This window comes from Chaetodon auriga, chromosome 23, assembly GCF_051107435.1.
Source record: "Chaetodon auriga isolate fChaAug3 chromosome 23, fChaAug3.hap1, whole genome shotgun sequence".
Taxonomy (NCBI): domain Eukaryota; kingdom Metazoa; phylum Chordata; class Actinopteri; order Chaetodontiformes; family Chaetodontidae; genus Chaetodon; species Chaetodon auriga.
The window spans coordinates 4,462,626-4,490,600 of NC_135096.1; the positions used below are offsets into that span (position 1 = coordinate 4,462,626).

Below are 27,975 nucleotides of genomic sequence, written 5' to 3' on the forward strand. Positions count from 1 at the left end.
GCAGGGTCAACAGGGTCGAGTAGAGGACCAGAACAGTTTTTAAAACCAGTGAACAGTCTGACGAGAAGCCAGTGCAGCAGGGTCGTCCAACCCAGGTCAGGTCACCTCCACCACCTGGCTCAGAGTGGAATCTCCTGCAGTGTGAAGTGCTCTGTGCAGAGTTGGTCCACCCCTGCTGGGACTGTCCAATCGTCCTCCATGCAGCACAAGTTCTTGCAGGAGCCAGCACAGAGAGTCGGCCTGCTCCTGCCTCTGCTTTCGCGGGAGAGACCACGCTGTAAAAACACTTCTGTAGAAGGCTGGCAGAGGTGAGGTGTTCAGCTTGCTGGAGTCCATCACAAACAGAGGCAGGCCCAGTCCCAGACCACCACACTGCTTCAGGATGCAACAGGATGCTGCTCTCCACACCAGGTCCATAGGCCCAGTGAGCAGTCTCTGGATGTACTGGAGTCGAAAAGCAGCTCCCCTGCTGGCCAGATGGACTAAACCCTGTCCACCTTCCTCCTTAGGAAGGAACAGGACACTCTGAGGGACCCAGTGCAACCTGTCCCAAAAGAAATCTACTAAAATTCTCTGAATTTGTGATAAAAGAGAAGCTGGAGGACCAACACAGGCCAACCGATGCCACAGAGCAGAAGACACCAGATTGTTAATTACCAGAACATGGCCTCTTTAAGACATTTTGGGTAAAATCCACTTCCACTTCATTAGCCGACCTTTGACCTTCTCTAAAACTTCGTCCCAGTTTTTCTGTAAAAACATGTTGCTTCCCAGAAAGACTCCCAGATACTTTAGCCCCCCCTTTCTTCCAGACTAATCCTCCAGCTAGCCTGAACCGATCTCCCAGCCTGTCCCCCACCATGACCGTCTCACTCTTCCCCCAGTTTGCTTTGGCTGATGATACGGAAGTGAACAGGTTGACTGTATTCACGTATCGATGTCTCTCTGCGTGTTGACCAGGATGATGACATCGTCTGCGAATGCTAACAGTTTAGAGAGACGTCACAGTCAGCTAAACGAACACCACTCAGATCACGTCTCAGTGTCTGAAGCAGAGGCTCGATGGCTAATGAGTAGAGCATGCCGGACAAAGAGCAGCCCTGTCTGACCCCCCCTCTGAACACTGAAAGGGGCACTCAGAGCTCCATTAATTTTCAGAACACTCGCAATGTCACTGCACAGAACCTGGATCTCAAAAATTGAAATATCATGGAAAAGTTCATGTTTTCCTGTCATTTAATTCAAACAGTGAAAACCTCACATATTTTAGATTTATTACACATAGACTGAAATATTTATAGCCTGTCTTGTTTTAATTTGGATAATTATGGCTTACAACTCATGAAAATCAAAAATCCAGCATCCCAACATATTAGAATATTTCATGAGATCAATCCAAAAAAAGGATTTATAACAAAAAAAGTCCAACTTGTGAAAAGTATGTTGATTTATTTCACACTGGACTTGGCCACTTGGATTCTGTGCCTCTCCACTCTTCCTCCAGACTCTGGGACCTCGATTTCCAAATGAAATGCAAAATGTACTTTCATCTGAAAAGAGGATTTGGGACCACTGAGCAATGGTCCTTCTTACATGCCTTAGAGTTGTGGCAGCTGCTGAAAAAGCTGTGATAGCATCACGTGACATTGTAGGCTATGCTGATCTCACTCTACTGGTACCACATGCTGTTTCAATGATTTTGCTTGAACAGAAAACTTCTCAACTGTCAACAGCAAGGTGGCTCAGATATAACACGATTCTGCTTGACATGCCTAACATCACTGTTAAAAGATGCAATGTTCTTAACCCTGCAACTTTTCTCCCTACACCAGATGATGGACAACCACACGACTGCGTGGCGGTCATGAATGAAACCTGTTCTCCCAGGCCCGATCTGCAGGACACACCTTTACAGAATGCTGACCTAGAACTGTTTGTGGACGGTTCAGCCTCGAGAAACTCAACAATCGGTAAAAACCAAGCAGGCTTTGCTATTACAACACTACATGACACAATTGTTGCACAGCCACTCCCCTCAAATTATTCTGCACAAGCCGCAGAATTGGTTGCACTGACAGAAGCATGCAAACTTGCTTCTGATAAAACAGTTAACATATATACTGACAGCAGATATGCATGGGGAGTGGTACATAATTTTGGCCATCTTTGGGCCAACAGGGATTTTTTAACTTCCACGGGCAAACCCATTGCCTATCACACCATGGCTGCTGCACTTCTCGATGCTGTCCTCCTTCCAAAACAGGTCGCTATCTGCAAATGCCAAGCGCACACAAACAATGATGATTTTGTTTCACAGGGGAACGCCAGAGCGGATGCTGCAGCAAAGGCAGCAGCACAGCTAGATAACACTAAAAACAACATGCAATGTCTTGCCATTGTTGACTCACCATTGACACCCACAGCTGATTTGCAGGACCTGCAGGCCAGAGCCGGCCATGAAGCTGGCTTGGAAAAAAGCAGGCTGCTCTTTTTCTAACAAAGTGTGGTACGGGCCAAATGATAAACCATGTTTGCCTAAATATTTGTTTCCTCATTATGCTAAGTTGACACATAGAAGAGATCATGTGTCAAAAGGGGGTATGATGAGTGAAATACAGAGATATTGGTTCACAAAGGGTTTCTCTAACTTCTCCCAAAATTTTTGTCAAAGTTGTGTGATCTGTGCTACTAACAATGCAGGCAGAGGCATCCAGATACAACAGAGTGCTCATCCACCACCACAAAAACCTTTTGATCACTTACAAATGGACTTCATTGAGCTAACACCTAGCGAGGGAAAGAAATACTGTTTGGTTTTTGTTGACATGTTTTCCAAGTGGGTGGAGGCTTTTCCCACTTCTAAACAGGATTCAGCAGCAGTAGCAAAAGCTTTAATCAGAGAAATAATTCCCAGATGGGGAATTCCAGGTAAGATCTCATCTGACAATGGTACACCTTTCGTGAGCACAGCCCTGAAGAGCGTGGGTGAGTATTTTGGTATTGACATGAGGCAACATTGTGCCTATCACCCAGCAAGCGGGGGGGCTGTTGAAAGAGAGAATGGTACATTGAAAGGCAAGTTAGCTAAATGCTGTGATGAAACTGGTTTAACTTGGACAAAAGCACTACCGATTGTTTTGATGCACATGAGAGCTAGGGTCAGAAGCAGGAACGGCCTCAGCCCATTTGAAATCCTCTTTGCACGGCCAATGAATACAGGGATTGGACCGGTTAAGAGGCAACTCCCTCATACCAGCCAGTGCGAAGATGAAATGTTACGTTATTGTGCAAACCTGTCCTCTGTGCTTTTTGAAATCCACAAACAGGCTAAGGACGCCCTACCGAAAGCCACGGAGCGAAAACTACTGTTCTGCCAATTTTCGTTGTCTTTCTGTGAGTTTATTCTGACGCCTGCAGACAGACTCCCTTCTTGTTGTCTCGAGTGTGAGATGACAAGAAAGAGCCCGGAGCAGAAGAAGTTGATAGATTATATACAATATATTATCTTTGTAGACAGGATGACTACACGTCATAATGTGTTGTACAATCAGGACACAAGGTTCACTTAATCAGTGCATAATAACATGGTCAGCAGATTATGACACACGGACGCACCTAATCATATGATATGGTTGTTCATTTGTCTTTAAGACAGTGAATACTTACGATTAAGTACAGAGAAGATGAATAATAAGAATTCCCATTACACTACTATTACTCAGCACAGGTGAAACCAACTTTAATATGGATGAATAATGAGATGAGACCCAAATGGAAACTCATTGAGTTTAATTTGGCTGAATCACTCAGTACTTTGATTTTGTCAGTTTGGAAAAAAGCACAGATTAAAACACAAAGTTATTCTGTACATAACACATTTAAAATCTGGAGAAGAATATGTAAAATAACCAGAGTTAAGGAACAGGAAATCACTTGTTTAAGAGAGATAGCCTGGGATCCAGATTTTATTCCAAATAGTATTGATGATGTTTTTAAAAAATGGGAGAGTAAGGGCCTCACAAGATTCTGTCAAATGTACAAGGAAGAAGCAATGGATTCTTTTGAAAATACAGTAAATAGATATGGTTTAAACAAGAATCACTTTTACAGATATTTGCAAGTGAGAAACTATTTGAAGGAAAAAGTCCAAATTACATCTCTTGGAGATCTCCGTCCCATTCTGAGACATATGATAAAGGCCAATCAAAACGATAATTTGAAAAATATAACTGGACAAATGAATCAAATATTTTAGAACACCAGTGATGTTAAGCAAATATACACAGAATAATTCTAGCTGCTGGAGGAAATGCGGGGAAGACAAAGTGGACCACACTCACATATTCTTTACATGTAAAAAAATAGAAATTTATTGGTCAGAAGTCATACAAATAATAGAACAGATGTTTGGGAAATTGGGCCAATTTAATAAACACACTTGATTCTGAGAATTACAGCACTCAAACAAATAACAAGAATCTGGAAAAAGTTGGAAGCCCCCAAAGTAAATAAATGGCTAGAGACTGTAGAGAATATTTATAGGATGGAGAGGGTAACTTATAGAATTAATACGAAAGAAAAGTTGTTGGAAAAAAGATGTAACTAGATATATCCTCTGCATACAGTAGAGATGAAGCCTAAAAAAAAAAAAAAAGGAAAAAACTACTTACCGTTTATGTGCACATTTATATTTCTGTTGTATTTGTTGTAATTGCGTGCGTATTTTTTGCTGGGTAATGTTATTTTTTATTTATTTATTTATTTTTTTGCTTACTTTTGGGGTATTTGTGTATATGTGTTTTAAGTTATGAAAGGTTATGTTTGACTGTGCCACACGGGTGAAAGATAACAAAAAACTAAATATTGTGTCAAGTTATTTAAATAACAGGATGTGTATTGTAGGAATGTCGTATACTGTACTGACACAATAAAGTATAAAAAAAAAGTTTCCTTTTTTTCAGTTGTTTCTCATGTACCGTTGAAGTTTGAAGACTTTTCTAAAAGTCTTTGACAGATTTGTTTAACAATGATTTCCAAACTTGTTTTTCTGCTTTCGAAGATGAAACTTGACTCCAAATCAAAGTTTGAGTCACAAACAGTATCACAACATGTTACCAGACACCAAAACCTCTGCTGGTCAAACTGAAGACTTGTTGGTGGTAATAAAGTTGTTTGAATGAAGTGGACGTCTGCTAACGAGGTCCACGTCCCTCAGGTTGTCTCTGGTGTTGAGGGAAACCTGTGCTGCTCTCGCTGTGGTCACTTGTCTTGGATTTTGAAGGTTGCTGTCTCCTTCCTCATGTCTTAATACGTCAACAAACAGTTCAAGTGTTATCAGCCATCAGGAATTAGTTTGTGCTCACTTGATTCTCGGTTCAGCTCGATGTTGTTGAGTAAAATGAACCATGAAAACACAACATGAAGTGAAACAATCAAGGTGATATCTGATATTTTAACGGTTATCGGTCTCCTTGATTTCTAATAATCTGTATCAGCCCTGAAAAAACCGTATCGGTGGACCTCTAGTCCTGATCTGAGAGACACAACAAACACTCACAGCAACATTCAGCTTTGATTGGAACAAGATCCAGAATTGAAATCAACACACAGCTGAAGGTTCAAGTCAACAGCGTTTCGACAGTTTAATGATCACAGCTTCCATCTTTAAAGGACTGGAAGTGGAAGAAGTTCACAAAGTAAATGAGGAATCTTTTCAATCATTTTCAACAAAGTTCATTGATCAATTTATTCCAATAACCTGAAAGACTGATGTGACTGAGATCCTGCACAGACTCAACTGATCTGTTCAGCAGTGTTTCTCTAACAGGAGGAGACTCTCCCTCCTACAGAGGACACAGAGACACTGAGGAACCAAACCGGGACCAGAACCTGAACCCAAAGCCAGGATAAAGAGGTTCAGTGAATGTGGTGTTGAAGGTGTGGAGGTGGATCAGTGAGTCAGAGGAGACTCTGTAGAAGGACAGAGTGCCAGCAGGACAGTCCACATACACTCCTACTCTGTCAGAGACAGATGAGGAGGAGGAGGAGGAGATGGATGTTATTCTCTTATTGTGACGGACAGAGTAAAGACCATCAGAGCAGCACAGACTCCAGGACTGATCATTCTCTCCAAACAAACACTCTTCACTGTCTCCTTTCCTTCTGATTCTTCTGTAACTCACTGATACATGAACTCTTCCTCTATACTCAACCTCCCAGTAACAGCGACCAGTCAGACCAGTTCCACACAGCAGCTGAGGCCACCGGTCAAACCTGTCTGGATGATCAGGATATGACTGATCCTCCTCCACATACGTCATCGTCCTGTTGTTGTCAGACAGTTTGATCCTTCTGTTCACTGTGTTTGTGTCCAGTTTGAGTTCACAGGAATCTGATGGAGAGAAGAAGAAGAAAACAGCTGCAGTTATTGATCCATCATCTGTTGATTGATGGACAGTTTGATGATGACATCAGAGATGCGAATGAGTGATGTCACAGTTTGAAGATGGCTGAATGTGCTCTGCTTTGTTTTCATCAGTCAAATTAAAGACACACTTACACTTCCTCAGACCTGGTCTCAACCATCGGACTCCAGCAGGCTCCACCCTGAAAGGAGGAGGGGGGTCAGAGCAGCACCTCCTCTTTCAGCATGCAAACATGGACGTTACATCACTCTCATACACACAAACACAACATGTTGATCCGGCCTGCTTCTCCCTGCTGCCCCTAAACCTCTTCAGCTCTGCTCAGACACTGACAGCAACACTGATTCTCTCTCATCATTAAATCTGCCTTCATCAGCTCATTTCCTCATTTCAATCTGTTGCTGACTTCTATTCTAAGCTGCTTCACTCATTGATCGCTCTCTCGCTCTCCCACCTGTGATGATCAATAATCAGTCTGACTTTGTCTTCACTGAACAAACCAACAGAGCTTTAATCATTGATTAGGTTGGGTGTGAATACTGTCAATAAATTCAATATCTGAGACAAGTCATCATGACTCTGTTGTGTGGAAATCAAACTTACTGAAGTTCACCAGAACAAGAAGAGCCACTTGATGTTTGCACATGGAAATATTTACAAGCCATGTTTGCTGTGAAGACCATGTTCAGTCCAATTGTTCTCCACTGATGAAGGAACAGTCCAACATTTTGAGAAAAACACTTGAATGTAGCATCTCAAAAGTCCTGCTCTGTCCTGTGGTTGTCAGGTTCCAGCAGTTTGAACTAAATAGAACTGCTTTGGACTTATTGGAAGCTTGTTTTGATGTCTTTAGAGGACAAAAAGGACATTTGTCAAACTGACAGACAGTTCTTTTTCCATGCAGAGATCTGTCCAAACTGCATCAATTATGACCAACAGGTCATTATCATGTTTGTTCCTGGAGATGTTCTCCTTGAGACCTCCAACACAAATATGTCCTTTTCATGTTCAACCAGTGTTTATGTTGTGATCAAAGGACAAAGGTTTCCTACATGTGTGATTGTTCATGTCTCACTCACATCCACCATCAACCAAAAAGACAGACAACATGTTTCCAGCTCTTCCTCCTCTTTCACACTGACTGACTGTGGCTGCAGCAGCCTCTTCATACCTGAGAGTGTCCAGCCTGCAGTGAGGATCCTCCAGTCCAGCAGACAGCAGCTTCACTCCTGAGTCTCCTGGATGATTGCAGCTCAGGTCCAGCTCTCTCAGATGGGAGGGGTTGGATCTCAGAGCTGAGGCCAGAGAAGCACAGCCTTCCTCTGTGATCAGACAGCCTGACAGCCTGAAAACACACAGAACAACACACATGGAAGATCATCTGAGGGTCCTGCTGTGTCCGTCAAATCATTGCTCTCAAAACGCAGAGATCTGATAGGCTGAGCAGCATCATGTGGGAGGATTTACAACACATAATAATTCTCAACAGTTTCTGTGTTTGAGGTCAACGACTTCACACTCGACACTTCACTTCCTGAGGTCCTCAGCGACACCTTTGTGATAATTAATTATGGCTGAATCAGGAATAAAGTGATGTCCACTAATCAAAGTCATATGACAAAAACACAGAAATGATGATTTCCATCTCAGCCAGACTTAATTGATAAAAGGAACATTGAGAGAAAAAATCTGCAAATCAATATATTTATGTGTCAAATGTGTGGACTTCTGGGGTTAAAGAAAGATGCCAACGCTTTTACAAAAAATCTGGGAGAAAATGAGGCTTATTGATATTTTGAGTTTTTGTGAAATGATCAGAAATAATTTCATAGCCTTCAGTCGAACATCATCTTTTGTGTGCATGTGAAAAATTAGTATGCACGAATCTGAATGTGTGATTTTGATTTAAAAAATCTCACAAATGAAAGTTTAGCTGTAGAAATATTTTTCCATGTTTGAAAAGGTTTTGTGCAAGCAGATAATCTGAATAGACTTCAGATATTTTCAGCTATATTTTTGTGTAACTTGATCTGACCTGAGAGTTTCTAGTGCACAGTGTGGACTCTCCAGTCCAGCAGACAGCAGCTTCACTCCTGAATCCTGCAGGTTGTTGTTACTCAGGTCCAGCTCTCTCAGACTGGAGGACTGGGATCTGAGGACTGAGGAGAGAACTTCACAGCTTCTCTCTGAGAGGTTACAGCCACTCAGTCTGAAGAAGAAGAAGAAAAAGAACATTTATTTTAAATTTATTATTTTTATTTAATTTATTATTTTCAAATGTTGAGTCTCTTCTCAGCATGTGTTCAAATCTTTGCTGTTCCATTATAAACATGTTGTAGATGTCACAATAAATCATCACTGAATCACAAATAAACATCCAGAAACCAACATCATATGATATAAAAAATGAATCTGGGAGAAAATGAGGCTCATTGATATTTTGAGTTTTTGTGAAATGATGTTCAGAAATAATTTCACAGCCTTCAGTCGACCATCGTCTTTTGTGTGCATGTGAAAAAATAGTATGAACGAATCTGAATGTGTGAGTTTGATTGAAAAAATCTCACAAATGAAAGTTTAGCTGTAGAAATATTTTTCCATGTTTGAAAAGGTTTTGTGCAAACAGATAATCTGAATATACTTCAGATATTTTCAGCAGTGAAGTTTCAGAGTCTGAGAGACTGAAACACAAATTTCCTATCTTTGTGAGTGACACTGAAGTTTGAAGCTACAAGTTCACTGAGCTGGTAGGAAATAATTCACTGAGCGTCTCTCAGTCCACGCAGGCGTCCATTCATTGTCCTCATGTCTGTAAGAACACAGCTGTGCTGCTGTTCCACTGACTGAAAGCTCAGAGTTGTGTGATATATTCAGAGGAACAGTTTGAGTCAGCCATAGAGGCTGTGTTCTGTGGAGCTCTGGTTGTGTCTGTGGTTGAGGCTGTCACAATCCCTCCTGATGGCCACACACATCAAGCACCACTTTGCTTCATTCCCTGGCGAGCTGGACCCAGACCCAGCTCTGAGACTGGACCAGCACCTGCCAACAGCAGTCTGTCCAGCCATTGGATGGACCCTGCAGTCGCCATCTTCCCTGATGAGTCCTCTCTCTCTGGTCAAAACAAACCCTGCCCACACCTGACCTGCTCCAGACGAGGTTCTGTTCACAGTTTCAGACTGAACTTTAATTCTTCTCCTGATGGTTTTCTATATGAGGATCCAGACTCTCAGCTGAGGGAATGCGTTCTGTCTGCAGACCTGCTGAGCCAGACGTTCAAAGCCGTGTGACCACAGCAGAACAAACCTGATGCTTCATGTTGTTTTCAGCCACAGGAACCTTCTTGCATTTAGCTGGTAATCAATCATTTTGTCTCTGTTTGCTTCAGGTCATATTAACACTTTAAATCTGACTCAGCAGATCTTCAACACACTAAAAGAATGATGAAGGTACAGAATCTAGAGACCGCTTTGGATTCTGGTTTAATGTTTGGTCCTGATTTACTGTCAGTTTCATTTGACACTGCTGGTACTGCAGCTAATAGAACAACTGATGAGTTTATTGGTATTTATCATCGGCTCGTAGCTTTCTGTCAGCATGTCTCTCTTGTCTTATTTGCAGGAACATTTTGATGAACCAAATATCTCTTCTTTTGGAATCTGCACAGAGGCTGATGAAGGAAACCTCAGTGAACAAAGAAAGCTGTTTTGTCAAACTTACATCGTAGTTCATCCTCCAGAGCTACACATGATACAGCCTCTATTCTTGTCAACACAAACAGTAACTTGATCTGACCTGAGAGTTTCCAGTGCACAGTGTGGACTCTCCAGTCCAGCAGACAGCAGCTTCACTCCTGAATCCTGCAGGTTGCTGTTACTGAGGTCCAGCTCTCTCAGACTGGAGGACTGAGATCTGAGGACTGAGGACAGAACTTCACAGCTTCTCTCTGAGAGGTTACAGCCACTCAGTCTGAAGAAGAGGAAGAAGAAAAAGAACATTTATTTTAAAATGTTGAGTCTCTTCTCAGCATGTGTTCAAATCTTAGCTGTTCCATCGTAAACATGTTGGAGATGTTCATTCATTGTCTTCACGTCTGTAAGAACACAGTCATGTGTCCTTCATGAGGGGACAGTGTCAGACCTGAATCCAGTTCCTGAGTGTCATGTTTAAACCTGCTGGATGACATTTAAAGTTTCAAACTCTCAAATGTGCAGTTAGAAATAAACAGGAGGCTCTGAGAGTGACTGAGTGCTGAAACTAATATATGAAGTGAATGATTTCAAGGATCAGCAGTTTTCTGCCAGCATTCCTCTCTCGTCTTATGTGCAGCAACAGTCTTGATTTTCTTCTTTTATTTTTTACATTCTCCAAAGCTCTCCATTATAACAACCTGTTCCTCTGGACTGAAGGAGGGCGGACATGATTGGTCCTTTTTGTGGTGACAAAGAGTCAAATGATGAAGCAAAAGTCTCTTTTTATGGGAACGTGCACAGAGCCTGATGAAGGAAACCTGAGTTAACAAAGGAAGCTGATAACCACCGTCGTGATGCCGTTATCTCTGCCTGGAGTTCATGTTTAGTTGAGGCAGCTCACACAGAGGAAGCCTGACTTGGTCCAATTTGTTTTGTCCTTCATCCCACTGAGCTTCACATGAGACAGCCTCTGTGCTGGACTCAAACTGCTGACTCATAGTCTTTCAGAATTCATGTTTCTCATGACTCAGCACTCTGATCAATAGTCAATTCATCAGGTGTAATGACCCATGCTGCACTTTGTGAATCCTCACTGTGGAAAATATTCCTGCACAGATTTCAATTACAGATACGCAAAATATTTCTACAGCTACAAAGCTTCATGACACATCTGCAAACGTGAATTTGAGGGATTTTTTTCCCTTAATTCACACATTCAGACACGTGCACACATTTTTCTGACATGCACAGAAAAGATGATCTATAACTGCAGACTGGGAAATTATTTCTGATCATCATTTCACAAACTCAAAATCATCAATCTGTCAGAGATCTGAAAATAAAAAAAAGACTAAAAAATTGAAATTCTGACATGAGAGAGACTGTTTAAATTAAATGAATCTCTAAATGTACAGAACTAACTTAAATCTGTCAACACAAACAGTAACTTGATCTGACCTGAGAGTTTCCAGTGCACAGTGTGGACTCTCCAATCCAGCAGACAGCAGCTTCACTCCTGAATCTTTCAGGTTGTTCTTACTCAGGTCCAGCTCTCTCAGACTGGAGGACTGGGATCTGAGGACTGAGGACAGAACTTTACAGCTTCTCTCTGAGAGGTTACAGCCACTCAGTCTGAAGAAGAAGAAGAAGAAGAAGAAGAAGAAGAAGAAGAAAAAGAAAAAGAACATTTATTTTAAAATGTTGAGTCTCTTCTCAGCATGTGTTCAAATCTTTGCTGTTCCATCATAAACATGTTGTAGATGTGACAATAAATCATCACTGAATCAGGAACAAACAGACATCCAGAAACCAACGTCACATGATATAAAAAATGAATCTGGGAGAAAATGAGGCTCGTTGATATTTTGAGTTTTTGTGAAATGATGTTCAGAAATAATCTCACAGCCTTCAGTCGAACATCATCTTTTGTGTGCATGTGAAAAAATAGTATGCATGAATCTGAATGTGTGAGTTTGATTTAAAAAATCTCACAAATGAAAGTTTAGCTGTAGAAATATTTTTCCATGTTTGAAAAGGTTTTGTGCAAACAGATAATCTGAATATACTTCAGATATTTTCAGCAGTGAAGTTTCAGAGTCTGAGAGACTGAAACACAAATTTCCTATCTTTGTGAGTGACACTGAAGTTTGAAGCTACAAGTTCACTGAGCTGGTAGGAAATAATTCACTGAGCATCTCTCAGTCCACGCAGGCGTCCATTCATTGTCCTCATGTCTGTAAGAACACAGCTGTGCTGCTGTTCCACTGACTGAAAGCTCAGAGTTGTGTGATATATTCAGAGGAACAGTTTGAGTCAGCCATAGAGGCTGTGTTCTGTGGAGCTCTGGTTGTGTCTGTGGTTGAGGCTGTCACAATCCCTCCTGATGGCCACACACATCAAGCACCACTTTGCTTCATTCCCTGGCGAGCTGGACCCAGACCCAGCTCTGAGACTGGACCAGCACCTGCCAACAGCAGTCTGTCCAGCCATTGGATGGACCCTGCAGTCGCCATCTTCCCTGATGAGTCCTCTCTCTCTGCTCAAACAAACCCTGCCCTACCGTGTCAGTGATTTCTCCAGGCTCGGTGTGTGTGGAGGGGCAGCCGGTGGCAGGTGGTGCCCTAGACTCTGGCCTGTCCACTCTGTCCAGCCTAGAGACACTCCGTCAGCAAAGGGTGGAGCAGCACCAGGCCAGGTGGGAGGGACGATCACTGCCTGATCTGAGGATTGGTTGTGGTAAGGATTACCCACTCAGGCCGGAGAGTGACACGGCCTGTGACAGCCAAAGAGGTCGGTGTGTTTCCCGGGAAAACTACAACTCACAATCCACTGTATGAGCACCGCCGGCTGTTTGTTTTACAAAGCAAACAAGAGAAAAACACAACCAGAGGGCTGAACTCCAAACAGAGATCAATGGTCAGCAGGTCTGTTGAGCCGAGAACAGTTTTCAGTGTTATGAAGGCGTCTCTCTCTTAACCTGGTTAGATCTCTGTGGTAACTGATACTGCACACACGACCTGCTCCAGACGAGGTTCTGTTCACAGTTTCAGACTGAACTTTAATTCTTCTCCTGATGGTTTTCTCTATGAGGATCCAGACTCTCAGCTGAGGGAATACGTTCTGTCTGCAGACCTGCTGAGCCAGACGTTCAAAGCCGTGTGACCACAGCAGAACAAACCTGATGCTTCATGTTGTTTTCAGCCACAGGAACCTTCTTGCATTTAGCTGGTAATCAATCATTTTGTCTCTGTTTGCTTCAGGTCACATAAACACTTTAAATCTGACACAGCAGATCTTCAACACACTAAAAGAATGATGAAGGTACAGAATCTAGAGACCACTTTGGATTCTGGTTTAATGTTTGGTCCTGATTTACTGTCAGTGTCATTTGACACTGCTGGTACTGCAGCTAATAGAACAACTGATGAGTTTATTGGTATTTATCATCGGCTCGTAGCTTTCTGTCAGCATGTCTCTCTTGTCTTATTTACAGGAACAGTTTTGATGAACCAAACATCTCTTCTTTTGGAATCTGCACAGAGGCTCATGAAGGAAACCTCAGTGAACAAAGAAAGCTGTTTTGTCAAACTTACATCATAGTTCATCCTCCAGAGCAACACATGATACAGTCTCTATGCTTGTCAACACAAACAGTAACTTGATCTGACCTGAGAGTTTCCAGTGCACAGTGTGGACTCTCCAGTCCAGCAGACAGCAGCTTCACTCCTGAATCCTGCAGGTTGTTGTTACTGAGGTCCAACTCTCTCAGGCTGGAGGACTGAGATCTGAGGACTGAGGACAGGACTTCACAGCTTCTCTCTGAGAGGTTACAGCCACTCAGTCTGAAGAGACACAGGAAGACAACAGGAAGTTATTCATTTTTCTCTTGTTCAAGGACAGAGCATTTATAAATTACTAAATTCTACTTACAGAGCTTTGTTGGAGGCTTTGACCACTGGCAGCAGCCTCAGAAGAGCCGCCTCTGAAGCAGAGAATTTCTTCAGGTCAACCACATCCAGATCTTTTTCTGATGACAGTAAGATAAAGACCAGAGCTGACCACTGAGCAGGAGACAGTTTATCTGTGGAGAGACTTCCTGAACTCAAGGACTGTTGGATCTGATCCACCAGAGAACGATCGTTCAGTTCATTCAGACAGTGGAACAGATTGATGCTTTTCTCTGCAGAAGGTGTCTCTTCAATCTTCTTCTTGATGTACTTGACTGTTCCCTGATTGTTTTTTGAGCCACTTCCTGTCTGTGTCAGCAGGCCTCGTAGGAGAGTCTGATTGGTCTTCAGTGACAGACCCAGGAGGAATCGGAGGAACAAGACCAGGTGTCCATTTGGACTCTGTAAGGCCTTGTCCACAGCACTCTGGTGGAGATGTGTTAGTTCATTTCTAAATTGTTTAGCCCACCAGGTTGTTTGTTCTTCTGACAGCAGATTGACTCGAGATTTGATGAAGGTCAGATGGACATGAAGAGCAGCCAGAAACTCCTGAACACTCAGATGGACGAAGCAGAACACCTTGTCCTGGTACAGTCCTCTCTCCTCTTTGAAGATCTGTGTGAACACTCCTGAGTACACTGAGGCTGCTCTGATATTGATACCACACTCTGTCAGGTCTGATTCGTAGAAGATCAGGTTTCCTTTCTGCAGCTGCTCAAAAGCCAGTTTTGCCAGAGACTCAATCATCTTCCTGCTCTCTGGAGTCCACTGAGGATCTGACTCAGCTCCTCCATCATACTTGATGTTCTTCACTTTGGACTGAACCACCAGGAAATGGATGTACATCTGAGTCAGGGTCTTGGGCAGCTCTCCTGCCTCTCTGGTCTTCATCACATCCTCCAGAACTGTAGCAGTGATCCAGCAGAAGACCGGGATGTGGCACATGATGTGGAGGCTTCGTGATGTCTTGATGTGGGAGATGATTCTGTTGGCCTGCTCCTTGTCTCTGAACCTCTTCCTGAAGTACTCCTCCTTCTGTTCATCAGTGAACCCTCTGACCTCTGTCACCATGTCAACACACTCAGGAGGGATCTGACTGGCTGCTGCAGGTCGTGTGGTTATCCAGAGGCGAGCAGAGGGAAGCAGTTTCCTCCTGATGAGGTTTGTCAGCAGCACATCCACTGAGGTGGACTCTGTAACATCAGTCAGGATCTCATTGTTGTGGAAGTCCAGAGGAAGTCGACACTCATCCAGACCGTCAAGGATGAACAAAACCCTGAACTCGTCAAACCTGCAGATTCCTGCTTCTTTGGTTTCAGGAAAGAAGTGATGAACAAGTTCCACCAAGCTGAACTTTTTCTCTCTCAGCACATTCAGCTCTCTGAAAGTGAACAGAAACATGAACTGTATGTCCTGGTGGGCTTTGTCTTCAGCCCAGTCCCGAGTGAACTTCTGTGTTAAGACCGTCTTCCCAATGCCAGCCACTCCCTTTGTCATCACTGTTCTGATTGGTTCATCTCGTCCAGGTGAGGGTTTAAAGATGTCTTCTTGTCTGATTGTGGTTTCTGGTCCGTGTGGTTTCCTGGATGCTGTTTCAATCTGTCTGACCTCATGTTCATCATTGACCTGTACAGTCCCTCCCTCTGTGATGAAGAGCTCTGTGTAGATCTGATTCAGGAGGGTCCGCTTTCCTGCTTTAGCGATCCCCTCAAACACACACTGGAACTTCTCCTTCTGGTTAGATTTAAGTTTACGCCGACAAACTGGAGCAAAAAGTTCTGAATGAAGACACAACAAATAAATCAATAAGTGATTGATAAAGTTCAGATGAGATTTTAATGTCCTTGTCTGAACATATTTTGGTCCATCTGTTGAGACATCAGTGAATGTTCCACTGATCCAACAGTTAAACCTTTAGAGAAATCCTCTTACTGCTCTGCAGACACTCAGCCAGCTCCTCCTCCTTCATTCTCCTCAGGAAGTGCTGTGTGATCTTCAGAAATGCCTCTCTGCTGCGCCTCCTCTGCTCTGCATCGTCATCCTCATCCTCCCCCTGACTCTCTAAGCATTCTGGGTCATCTGAACTCAGAACCGTCTTGATCTTCTTCAGCTCGTTCCTCACAAAAGAGACAATGTTCTCCTCCAGCAGCTGGAACAGAAGATGATATGAATGACACAAACTGAAATCATGGAAACAAACATCAGATCCATGTTGGACAGACTGACGGTCCACTGGTCTAAAAAGTGCAGCTTGGAGATTATTGTGAACAGAACAGATGTGAAAGCAGCTGTTGTACATGTACAGACCATAAATATGGAGGTATCCAGGTAAGTTTGATGCTGCTGGGCAGACTGACCACTGGGAACCTCTGAGCTCTCCTGGTGGATTCTGTGGAGGAATCATGAAGAATTAGCTCACATCACGTCCGTCCACACAGAGACAAACACCAGCTGAAGGTCCTTTGAGCTGAAGTGTTGATTCCAACATTGAATCAGATGGTTTCCACTGACATTAAAGTTTTGCTCGTACTGCTGATCCCACCGTGAATCAACAGTCCAGTCTGCATTTCTGTGCAGCTTTCACTTTACTGTTGGTTCACCAGCTTGTCTGGTTGAGTCCCTCCAGTTCTCATTGACCCCTATAATACTGTGGACAGCATCACACAGCTCACACAAGCTAACTGGATGCTACCTGTCCAGCACAAATTAGCAGTGAGTCACAATAAAGTGAGTGAAACATGCGAAAAGAGAGAAGCAGAGAATACTGGATCAAAGCAAAGCTGAGGGTGATTTCACATCCAGCTGTGTTTCAAATGAAAGCTGGAACGTTCTTCTCTGGACTACATGAAGGAAACAGGTGCAGCTGTTGCTCATAGAAGTTGTTCTGGCTCTTTCTTTTATTCTTGGACAACATGTATTTGCTCTTGTCCACTTGTTGGAACCACAACACATATTTGAGCTTTGTCTCCTCTCTGAGCTCCTGCAGCCTTTAGTTACCCATAACACCCTTCTCTGCATCAGACGTCTTCACAGAGGCACAACTCCAGCCTGATGTGAGGCGCCATGATGCCGCCGTCAGTGTCGTTCTTGACTTTGTGAATACATCAGCAGCATCAATCACAAACAGACTGTGTGTTTCCTCAGACTCTGTGTTGCTTCATTCTGTGTTTCACAGCAGCTGATCTCAGTCCAGCTGTTATCACTGACATGTTTGTGTTTGTGTTGTCACATGACTGAAAACCACAACATGTTGATCTGATGGAGGAACTCAGTGGAATCAGGGTTAGCCTTCGTTAGCATCTGTTAGCCTCAATCAGGTCACTGTTTTATACTCATGCAGTCATCAGTCAGAAGGTGTGTGTGGAGGAAATGTTCAACTGGAGTCAAGAGTTGAAGACTGGTTATACTGGGCAGCTTCCACATGTGAGGATATAAACAAATGAGAAGAAGAACGATGCTGAAAATAAACAAACTGGTTTAAAAAACTTCTCTGGATAAATAACAGTTCAAACAAGAATCTTTAATATTTTGATGTTATTAACAGTTTACCTCTTTGCAGCAGACGGTCGATCTCCTTTAAAATCAAGGAGGCGACCCATCGACCATTCACTCTTCAAGGACACACAGCTGGGTTCAGGTCCAGGTCCATCAGAAACTGGTCTCCCATAGATCCTGTCAGACACAGAGGAAGACCACCAGGGATGGAAATGGACTTTTTCTTCTTCAGACTCAGCTGCTAGTTTCTCCAGCAGCTTCTATCAACAAGAAAAGGATCAACACACCAAAGTTCAATCAAACATGATGCTGAATGATTTCAGTCTGTGGATCATCGCTTCATTTGTCCATCAAATCTTGGACCAAAGCAGGACTCAACGGACTGATTTCTGAGCAGATTTTACTGTGATTGACAGACAACAAACTAAACTGTGGAGTCCATCAGCACCGACTCTGTTGGTCTGTTTTCTAACGTTTGCATCACGAGACTCAGCACAAATATCCTGACTGTTATTTAGAGACGATGGTCGCTGAAGCATTTTAGTCCAACATTCAAAGAGGAAGTTTGATGGTCAAGAGACTTCGGAAGGTCCCCACTGGATTTGTGCTGAAGCCTCATATTATCCTCAGCTTTCAGCGTCCACATGTGGACATGTCAGTGCTGTTTAGGGACAGACTGGACAAATGTCCTTTAACGCTAATCTAGCTCTAACCTTCATCATCATTCTAGGACAACTTGAACATTGGAAGGACAACTGGTCAGACTGGATTTAATGAGGACAAACAACAGCAATGGACAACATGAGGAGGACATATGGACATTTCAGGTCAAATTGTCCATCACGAGTTTAATACTGAGAACAACTTACTGTCTGTCAGAGACATGTTGCTGTTTAAAATAAATGTGGCGATCCATTGACTTGTCACTCTTGAAGGACACACAGCTGGGTCCAGAACCAGGTCCAGGTACAGGTACAGGTCCAGGTCCAGGTCCAGGTCCAGGTCCAGGTCCAGGTCCAGCAGAGTCTGGTGGGTCCTGCTGCTCTGGCCTTCAACACAACACACACAGAGCTTTGAGTGTGAATAATGATGGTGGAGAGATTCGAGTGCTCTGACATGGAGACGAGTCCTGGACAGTCAGAGATCCTGGTCTCACCTCTGAGCTTCGGTCTGGCCGTCATCGTCCCCACACAGACTGGTTTTAGAGGGACGGACTCCCTCCTCTCTGTCCTCACACCGATTCATGCTGCTGAACTCACGTCAGCTCACACACACTTTGATCTGAAGAGGAAACACAAATCATTCATGTGCACATCAGCTGAAATCATCCTTTCATGGTTTCTCCTGTCCAAATATCAGCTGCTCCTCCTCTGATTGGCTGTTATCTCGTCTTTCATATCAGTGCCAGCTGAATGCAGTCAGACAGCAGTGTGAGGCCGAGCTGCTGTACTTCTATCAGTCCACTAGATGGCGCCATGAAGCTGCAGTGAAGTGAACACACACTTGATGCCTGGACGACCGCTGACATCCACTGACACACACTGACTGAATCTGACAGGAAGCTTCAGTTTGTGGAATATTCAGTAAATTCAACATGACTGAAAGTTTCTTTATGCCTGAATGATCCTCGATCACCGATAAGTGAAGGAGAGAGTCAAATATTTACACAGGAGAAATTTAAAATAGCAGAAATATTCAAGTACAGTACAAGTACTTCCAGACTGTACTTATTAACAGTACTTGAGTAAACTAGTTACTTTCCCCCACTGAGAGATCCTTTCAAAATAAAAGCCTGTCTCAATCAAGCCCTCTCAGGTCATATTAAAAGAGGAATCTTTTATTGATTCTTGATCACATTGAAGCACAAAGTGAGAAAAAGCAGCGACACTCGTTGCTGTTGGAGGAGAGTTCAGAGCTCTGACAGCTCACAGTTACAGATTGAATTGAGAAATAAAAGGTTTCAGCTCCTCACAGCCCTCTGAATGCTCCTTCCTGCTGTCTCCACATCAACTATTGAGGATCAACTCGCTCTGCTTCTGCTCTTATTCCAGCGTTTACACTCACAAACATCCACACAACATGGCCGATGTTTTTAACGGAGCTGCTTTCAGCTCCTTCGTCCAGAGTTCACAATTAAACTCAGAGTTTGTAGAAACGATGGACGGAGCTGCAGATCGATGCCATTTGTGCTGAAGCTAAGCTAACGACAGCTTGACTAAAAAACACCTGAAACGAGTTACTTTACCTTCAGCTGGAGCTTCAGAGGAGAAAACAAACTGCGACACACCGAAGGCAGAAAGTGAAAGTAAAGTTCAGACAGGAAGCAGCGTAACAGCACCACACGGACGCAGCAGCAGGAAAGAGAGAGCGAGAGAGAGAGAGAGAGAGAGAGAGAGAGAGAGAGAGAGAGAGAGAGAGAGATTTATTAAGTTTATTCATCTTTTTGTTCTCTGGATAAAGTCTTTATTCGTGATGATTTGTCCCTCTGTCCCCCCATAACCTCACACCACCTGGAAACTGTCCAGGTCCTGAGCAGCTCTGTAAAAGCTGAACTCAGCAGTCTGGACTTCACCATTCTCGAAAACACAGGAACCACATCAACATTCAAGGCTTCCTCCACCTTTCTCGTCATATACTCTCACATACCGCCATCTTAGCCTGTCCGAAGACAACGTTCAGTAACTGACATTTGTTCTTTTGTTGGTGAGTGTACTTGAAACCAAAGATAAAAACCTGCTGCCCAAAAACTTTCTCCACATCCGCTAAAAACGGCCTCCAGCAGCACAAACAGAGCCGTAAGACGAGTGCACTCTGAGAAGCAGTGAAACACCGAGGGGACGTGTCCTCTACGGCAGCAGTGACCACAGAGATGAAGTTCACTGCCACGATTCCATGGAGGATCCTGCACTGCAAGTCTGCCTGTTTCCTTGTTACAGCAGGTTTGTTATTTTTTCTGTGGAATGAGTATAATGTTTGGTGAAAAGAGTGGCACATTGACTGATATCATAACTTGGGGGAATAGTTGATTGCCAGTGAAGTAAAGATGAAAATATTGGAGAAAAAAAGTGAAAAAAACGCCTACATTTTGTCACGTGTGAACAGGGAGAGTCTGGACCCAGATGCAGAGTCGTTACAAGGGAGTTTATTGGAAAAACACAAAATCAGTCCAAAAAAGAAAACTCAAAAACACCACAGCGGGAAAAGGTACCAACTTAGGAAAAAACGCAAAAACACCACAAGGGCGAAAAACTCACTCAGGAGATGGTAACTAAAAGTGTTTATGAGGAAACTCACTAGAGGCTAACAGCAAAAATCACAATCACTGGAGGCTCGAGAGACAGACAAGAGACAGCAACAGGTGCAGAACTCGTATGGCGAGAGCATAGACAATAGTCTGGCACAGGGGTCAAACTGGAGCTGGCTTAAGAAGCCGGTTGATGAGCCGATGAGGCGCAGGTGTGTCTAATAAACTCGCACCTGGAGCGATCAGACCCGTCTCTCTCTCGAGCTCCGCCTGCTGACAGAGAGAGAGGAAAGAAAAACCGTCAGTTCAGGACAAAACAGAGACACCAGAGCCGAATCGTGACACATTTTTTGCATGAAATTGATGCAAAATCATGTAGAAATGTGTTTTAAGAGTTATTTTTTCAGTGGATGTTGTAAGCACATGTGTTCTGTGTATCTGGAATGCATTTATTGATAGCCTACCCAACCCACTGAGGATTTGAGGAGGATTTTTCCGATAAAAAATAAAGGGTGCATACACTAAAATGACCACAATTTTTTTTCGTGATACTTCCGGCAGAGCAGACCCTCCAATTATTGTTTCTGAGGGTCCGAGTTAACAGAAAAAACACAAATAAAAAGTATGGCAGACCATGTCAGGTTCAACCCATTTTATTGAGCTTTTGAGACTCTGGCTCCCCGGCTATAATGGTGCTGATTAGGAGCCTCGCTGCAGGTGCGTGACCTTAAGAAGCGGGGATGTTACTGTTCGAACACAGCGGTGGTGGGGCAGACCTAACCTGCCGGTTACATATAGAATGTATCCAACACCTACTCTGCTCTGTCCAACATTAGTGTTTCATAGGCTGCTCTATTCAAATATGCTGCAATGAACAAAAGCACAGGACTAATGGATCACACTGACATGGACAGACAGACAGACAGACAGACAGACAGACAGACAGACAGACAGGGACAAAGGTCAAAGCTCTAGGTGTTAAAGGAGTATCTCATTGTTCTTTAGCAGTGGGTCCCAGACTTCAACACAGATAAACTGTTGTGTCTGTAGTCACTCGTCTCCATCTAGTGGACAAAACAAGCCATTGCACCCACCTTAGGAAGTAACAACGACCATTAGTCCTACACTTACAAACCATTAAAAAGCAGTGATTTTGACCTCAAATCCAATGGAAATGCAATCAATGGAATCAATGGAACGACTATTGTTAGCAGAAGTAAAGTGTTTTTCTTTCGAGCTGAGCAGCAGCACAACAGACTTGACTCATTTCATCAGCTGATCCCAGTCTTCAGACAGCTGATTGGTCAGACTGCGTGCTCTTGATCGGTCGGAGGAAAAAACCTGCAGCCACACGGCCCTTTTTGGGAATAGTTTGGACGAGCCTCTGCTAGAATGAAATGCATTCCGTGGCACCTGCCCCCCTTTATTTGTTTGTTTGTTCTTGTAGCTGTTTAAATGATTTGTTCATCCTCATGTCTGGTGATCACAGTTATCCATATATCATTAAGGAATGTTTCACATGCAGTATTTTATGTCTGCCCTTTTCCTGCAGCAGCTTTTCAATGTTCAAACCTTTCGTTTCTCAAATAAATGAGTTGAAGAAAAGACAGTGCCTTTGTGTTTTTCACTTTTTTGTGACCCTTTCTATGTCAGTCTTATGTTAACAAGACTTCAAGGCGTTGTCCTTTGTAGCAAAAATGATTATTTAAAACATGACAGTAAACAACAACACAACAACGAATGAGTGAACAATAAAGAGCAATGGCTGTCAAAGCGGATAAGTGGCAGGTGGCACGGTGGCAACACTGTCGCCTCACAGCAAGAAGGTCCCGGGTTCGATTTTCGCTGCGGGCACCGGGGGTGTGTCTTCCACCGTGCCTGCTGCTTGAGGAAAAAGGCCTTTCTGTGTGGAGTTTGCATGTTCACCTGGGGTATCCTCTGTAAAATATACCCCCACTAAAAACATGCAAGAAGATCACCACCTGACCAATGGTGACACAAGGAACTGGGTCCCCGGGCGCTGGTTAGATGGCAGCCCACCACTCCTGGTCTGCCACGGAGGAAGGACGACCAGGATGGGTTAAAGGCGGAAGTCAAATTTCACCAGTGCATGGCGTGTGTGAGCATGATGCATGTATCTGTGTGACAAATAAAGGGGATTGTCCCTCTGATTCTTCTTCTTCTTAAAAAAAAAAAAAAAAAAAAGTGTTCTGGTGTAATATTCAGTACGCTTACGGGAACAGCCACTTCTTTTCCCACAGCGTACTACGGTCCATTCATGGTCATGGGCGTAACTCATGACTCATAGTTTTTTTCATGTTTTTACTCTATAAAAGGAAAATGAACTTTTTAGAAAAAAATTAAGAAAAAAAAGAATTAAAAAAAAAATTCTAAACCCAAATTATTATTTTCTCCCTGTCTTCTGCTTTCATGGCTCCAATGATTCACGGGATCTCGAGCGTTTCTCCATTCAGGCCTGTAACAGTCTCCAAACCGCTCACTTGGCGGAGGAACGCAGCGATGAGGAGGACACACACGCAGCTGGCGGACAACATTGCATCCCTGCGACTCTTTCAGATCCTCAGTCGGCTCAGTTTGTTTCAGGGGTTTTTAGAACCACTTGTTTGAATTTTTCTTTCTTTTTCTTTTCTCTTTCGGAGGTGGACGAAATGGAAACGGTCCAAACAAGCCTGTGTTTCTGGAGCACTTGAGTTCAGACTTTGCTCTTCTCCCAACGTGGCATGTGCCGGGGTGGGGGGGGGCCACAAGCCGACAAGCACTTCACATCATCAGTCTGATATTGATAGCTGAGGTATCACATAAGGCTTGTTTCTGTGACTTTCCTGGTCTTTTAATACTCTTTTAACAAGGAAATAACGTCCTGTGAATCACACTGAGCTGACAACAGAGTGACCCCACCTGAACTTTTTCACTTTGAAACTCACTGTCTTCAACCAATGCTGACTCAAGTGACATCACCTGAGGACATTTATCAGACTTAACACAGCTCCTTCTGGAGACACTAAAGTTTTTATCCAATTTCACAAATATGCAGTAGAACTCTCCAACACCTGGAAATTATTGGAGTTTTCTGACTCAAACTTCACTGAATTTAATTGTTATAATCCAAGTTTGTACAATACATTTGCAGTTTTCCAATGACTGTACTGCACATTTTAGTGTTCAGATGAGCAGTGGTTCTGGTTGGGTCTTTGTTAACTCTTCATTTCTTGACACTTTTTTTTTCACTTATAGTCTCCCCAGCTTTCTATTGATTGATTTCATCCTGTTGTCGAACCTATGGTGTAGATTATAACCTGTCACTCATAAGACCCTTGGATTTCTAAGTCATTATAAGCTAGATTTATAGTTATTCATAACTGTTGATATAGTGCAGCATAAAGCATTATGAGTGTAGTCATAATGCATTATGATTTCTTATGATGAGCATTATAATTCACTATGAATGCGCTCATAATGCACTATAGATGTGGTCTTCATAGAAAGTGTTACCGATCTGTCTTTTGCAAAAATACATAAAATGATTAAATCATTGCAACTTCTTTAATGTGAAGTGCAATGAGATAACTTAACATGTGAATTGGTGCTATGTGTGCAAAGACAATGTTGGTCTGCCAGTTCAATATCTCAGTATAAGTCTGGCAAAAGACCCAACATCTGTATACAAACTCCTAACACTAAAAATTTGTTTAACCATGAGCTACAATTACAACTATTTTATTTTTACTTGTTAAATGTAAAGAGACCGCTATACAGTAAGCTGCGTACATGGTTCACTCAGCACCATGATGCCAATGTTGTAAGAGCCACAGCGGTAAAATATAAGTTAAACTCCATTTAAAATGAACACAGAATTCATAGTTTGTTGTTTTTTGTTCATTGTATAAGATACTGCCCTTGTTGAAGAGGTTAAAAACACAATTCACATATGCTGACTGAAAACTGCATATACCATCTTTAATTTAAGGAGTGATGCTCTGTGCAGTAGGACGTGTAATGTTGAACTCTGTTTTAAATAAAGTATTCGAAAATCACTAATAACACTTTAGCAAAAGAGAAACAAAAAAGAGGGCTACAACCCTGCACTGAAAGAGGACTTTAGCTCACAAATTTCACACAAAATAACACTAAAAAAAAAAAAAAAAAAAAAAAAAATTGGGGGAAAACTTTGCGCTAAAAATGAGCTTTAGCAGAAAACAAACAAAAAAGGTGGGCTACAACCAGGGGCGGCTGGTGAATTTTTGTCTTGGGGGGGCGCACTTAATTTACCAAAACCAAAAAGCGGAGTTGGCAACGCCGGACCACAAGAATTAAAGTATATTATGTTTACAAATAGACAGTTAAATGCAGGTGAATGTTACCAGTTAGTGAATTTGAATTTATCTCCCCAGTGTTTGATATGTTTGGCTCCAGATAAGATATAATTGGTCCACACAAACCCTTAAAATCTCCTTTTCCATCATTAAACAAACCAAGAATGTATAAATATATTTTTTACTTCAAAAGTAAAAAGAGAAACAATTGATTTTCACAGCTTCCAAGAGTACCAAGTGCTTCTTCTGTCCAGCTAATTGTTTGGAACAACATATTTATATTTACATACTCAAATAAAAAAAAGAAAAAAAACCCAGCAAATATAAACATGAAACCAACAAACACTGAACGTTTTGTTTAACAAAACAATCAAACCATCAGGCTTAAAGCCCAAAGTGCTTCTGTTAGCTAACATTTATATTAACAACCTTAAATGACAATGAAAACACAGCAAATCCTCATATTTAAGACTATCAAAGCAACAAAAAGTTGTCACTTTGTAAAAAGAAAATAACTGAAACCATTAGGCTTTAAGACAAAAGTGCTTGATCAGGCTTGATCAGTTCCCTTGGTTTGGAAAAGCAGGCAAGGGAAGCAAAATAAAGCAGCTGCCTCACTGCATCCAGTTAGCCAAGACGTCTTCTCATACCAGCTCCGTGAAAAAGAGCCAGTATATCTCCTTGTAGCACCCAATAATGTAATAATTTACTGAAAATGTAATAAAATTTGCACTTAACTCAATCGAAAATGTAATAAAACCCAATAATGTAATAACTTGACCAATAATGTAATAAAATATTCTGACTGATATTGTAACGACATTTTTACCGATAACGTAATACCTTATTACATTATTGGAGATTTATTACATTTTCAGGTGGGTCTTTTTTTTAAAAAAAAAAAAGATAATGTAAAGCTTGACAGATAATGTAATATAGAGGTCTAACAACAAAACATGCTAAAAAACATGTTAAAACATGTTACATTGTCTTCTAATCATGACTATTTTGCAAAATCATCTTCTTTTACTTTATATATATATATATATATATATTTTTAATGAATACAGAGTGTTTTATGGTTGTACTTACCTCCTGTTTAAAATTTTCATTGCAAAGCTCCCTCTCCAGGTACAGGCCAAAGTCCTTCAGCAAGGGATAGTCCAGAGAGTGCCTCTGATAAAGTCCCCTCTGTGCCATGAGCTTCCTGTTTTTGGTCGTCCACTGCACAGTCGAGACACTGCAATGTGGGAAAAGCGTTTTGTTATAAAACTGTGTGCTAAGATGGAAAGCTAAGCTTTAAAATGGGGAATTACTCCAGTTAATCAGATCTTGCAAGCCTGAAACACTGAAGACTAGAAGGCTGAGAGCCCTGCCTGAGACTAACAGCTTGTTTACTCAAGCTGAGAAGTGCATCACCGGTGCTGATGATTCCCAGACTGAGTGAGGTTGTCAATGTTTGTAATTTCTTGAAAATAAAGTCATTTCCAAGTTACAATTAATTAAACGCATTCCTGGAAATGCCTAAACATGTTAACATGAGAGCCCTGCATGAGATTAACAGATAATTTACTCAAACTGAGACGTGCTGAAGCTGATACTCACAATTGAAAGCACTTGCCACTGCTGACAGAAGTGTTGTCAGACGGCTCACTCTCGCCAGTCTCAGGAGCCGCACTCTCAGCTGTCTGTGTGGTTGATGGTCTCGCTATAACATTGGCATTGGGGAGTGGTGGAGGGATGCCGGTCACCACCATGTGACGACGCTGCAGCTCCTCAGTCAGCCTTTGAATTAAAAAAAAAAAAAAAAAAACATAATTTAGACAATCATATGCAATACAATTTAAAAATTTCATACATTTCAGAGAGTAAACAAGAAGTGATGTTTGGAAAAAAAAAAAAGAGTGAAAAGTTCTTCCACAAACCTGCTGAGTGGATCAGCATCATCCAAAATTTGGCAAAGCAGCAGGTAGGGGAACACCCTGCCCGACACCAGAAGATCATGGACATCCTTCTTGGCCTTCTCCACCGCTGCACCAATGGCTTCTGGCGTGCTGTCTTTCATGCAGACTCGGCGCAGATGCACTGACAGGAAGTCCTTGGTCTTCAAGCACAACGGGCAAAGGAGATAGTGCCTGTTGGGCTTCCTGGACATGTTTCTCTTAATCTGAAAAAAGAAGAAAGAAAGAAACAACAAACAAAGAAGCAACAAACAGCGGCAGGACAAATGTAAGTTGAAGAAGAAAAGCCAGCAGCAAATAATCCTTCTCCTTTCGGTGTCCTGAATAGGTGTAGTCCAATGGACAGTAACAGAAGAAAAGTCAGCGGCAAATAATCCTTTTCCTTTCGTCAGCCTGAAAAGCTGTAGCAAAAATCTCAGAAGAAAAGTCACTGGCAGAAAAATCCTCAGGAGAATGTGACTGGACCGACTAGTAATTGTACCTGTGGTCCCAGGAGAGGTACACACACAGGTAACTGTACATAAGCTCTACCCATGATGCATTGCACCTGCGTGGCACCTGCATGGCTAGCCAAGCTCCACACTTAATTTGTTTCACTTTTCTGGTGTCTTTTCTGCATGGCAGAAAGTGACTGTCAAATATCAAAAGATGATATGATATAAAAACTGTGGATGCATCAGGTCTGTGTACTGTACTATGACATCATTTGGCCATCAGGCTTCATCTGTGACAACTGTTTGAAGAAGTCTAACAAAACAAGAAAAGAGAACAAGTTTTCATGCATCAGGTCACAGGTCAACAAAGGGTCTGGGTCAACAAAGGGTCTTAACAGTGCATATGATGCACAGGGTATTTGACAACTGTGCATATGACGCACAGG

General features: G+C 42.5%; 1 protein-coding gene across 1 annotated transcript; it reads right to left on the reverse strand.

Annotated features, from left to right (window-relative positions):
- Positions 1-96: 96 nt before the first annotated feature.
- On the reverse strand, positions 97-27,975 carry LOC143316317 (uncharacterized). The gene is made up of 4 exons (XM_076724204.1): positions 27,060-27,975; positions 26,740-26,919; positions 26,227-26,374; positions 97-504 (listed from the first exon to the last, which is right to left on the reverse strand). Exons 1-4 carry the CDS (start codon positions 27,287-27,289, stop codon positions 97-99), a joined length of 966 nt encoding a protein of 321 aa, XP_076580319.1. The 5' UTR covers positions 27,290-27,975.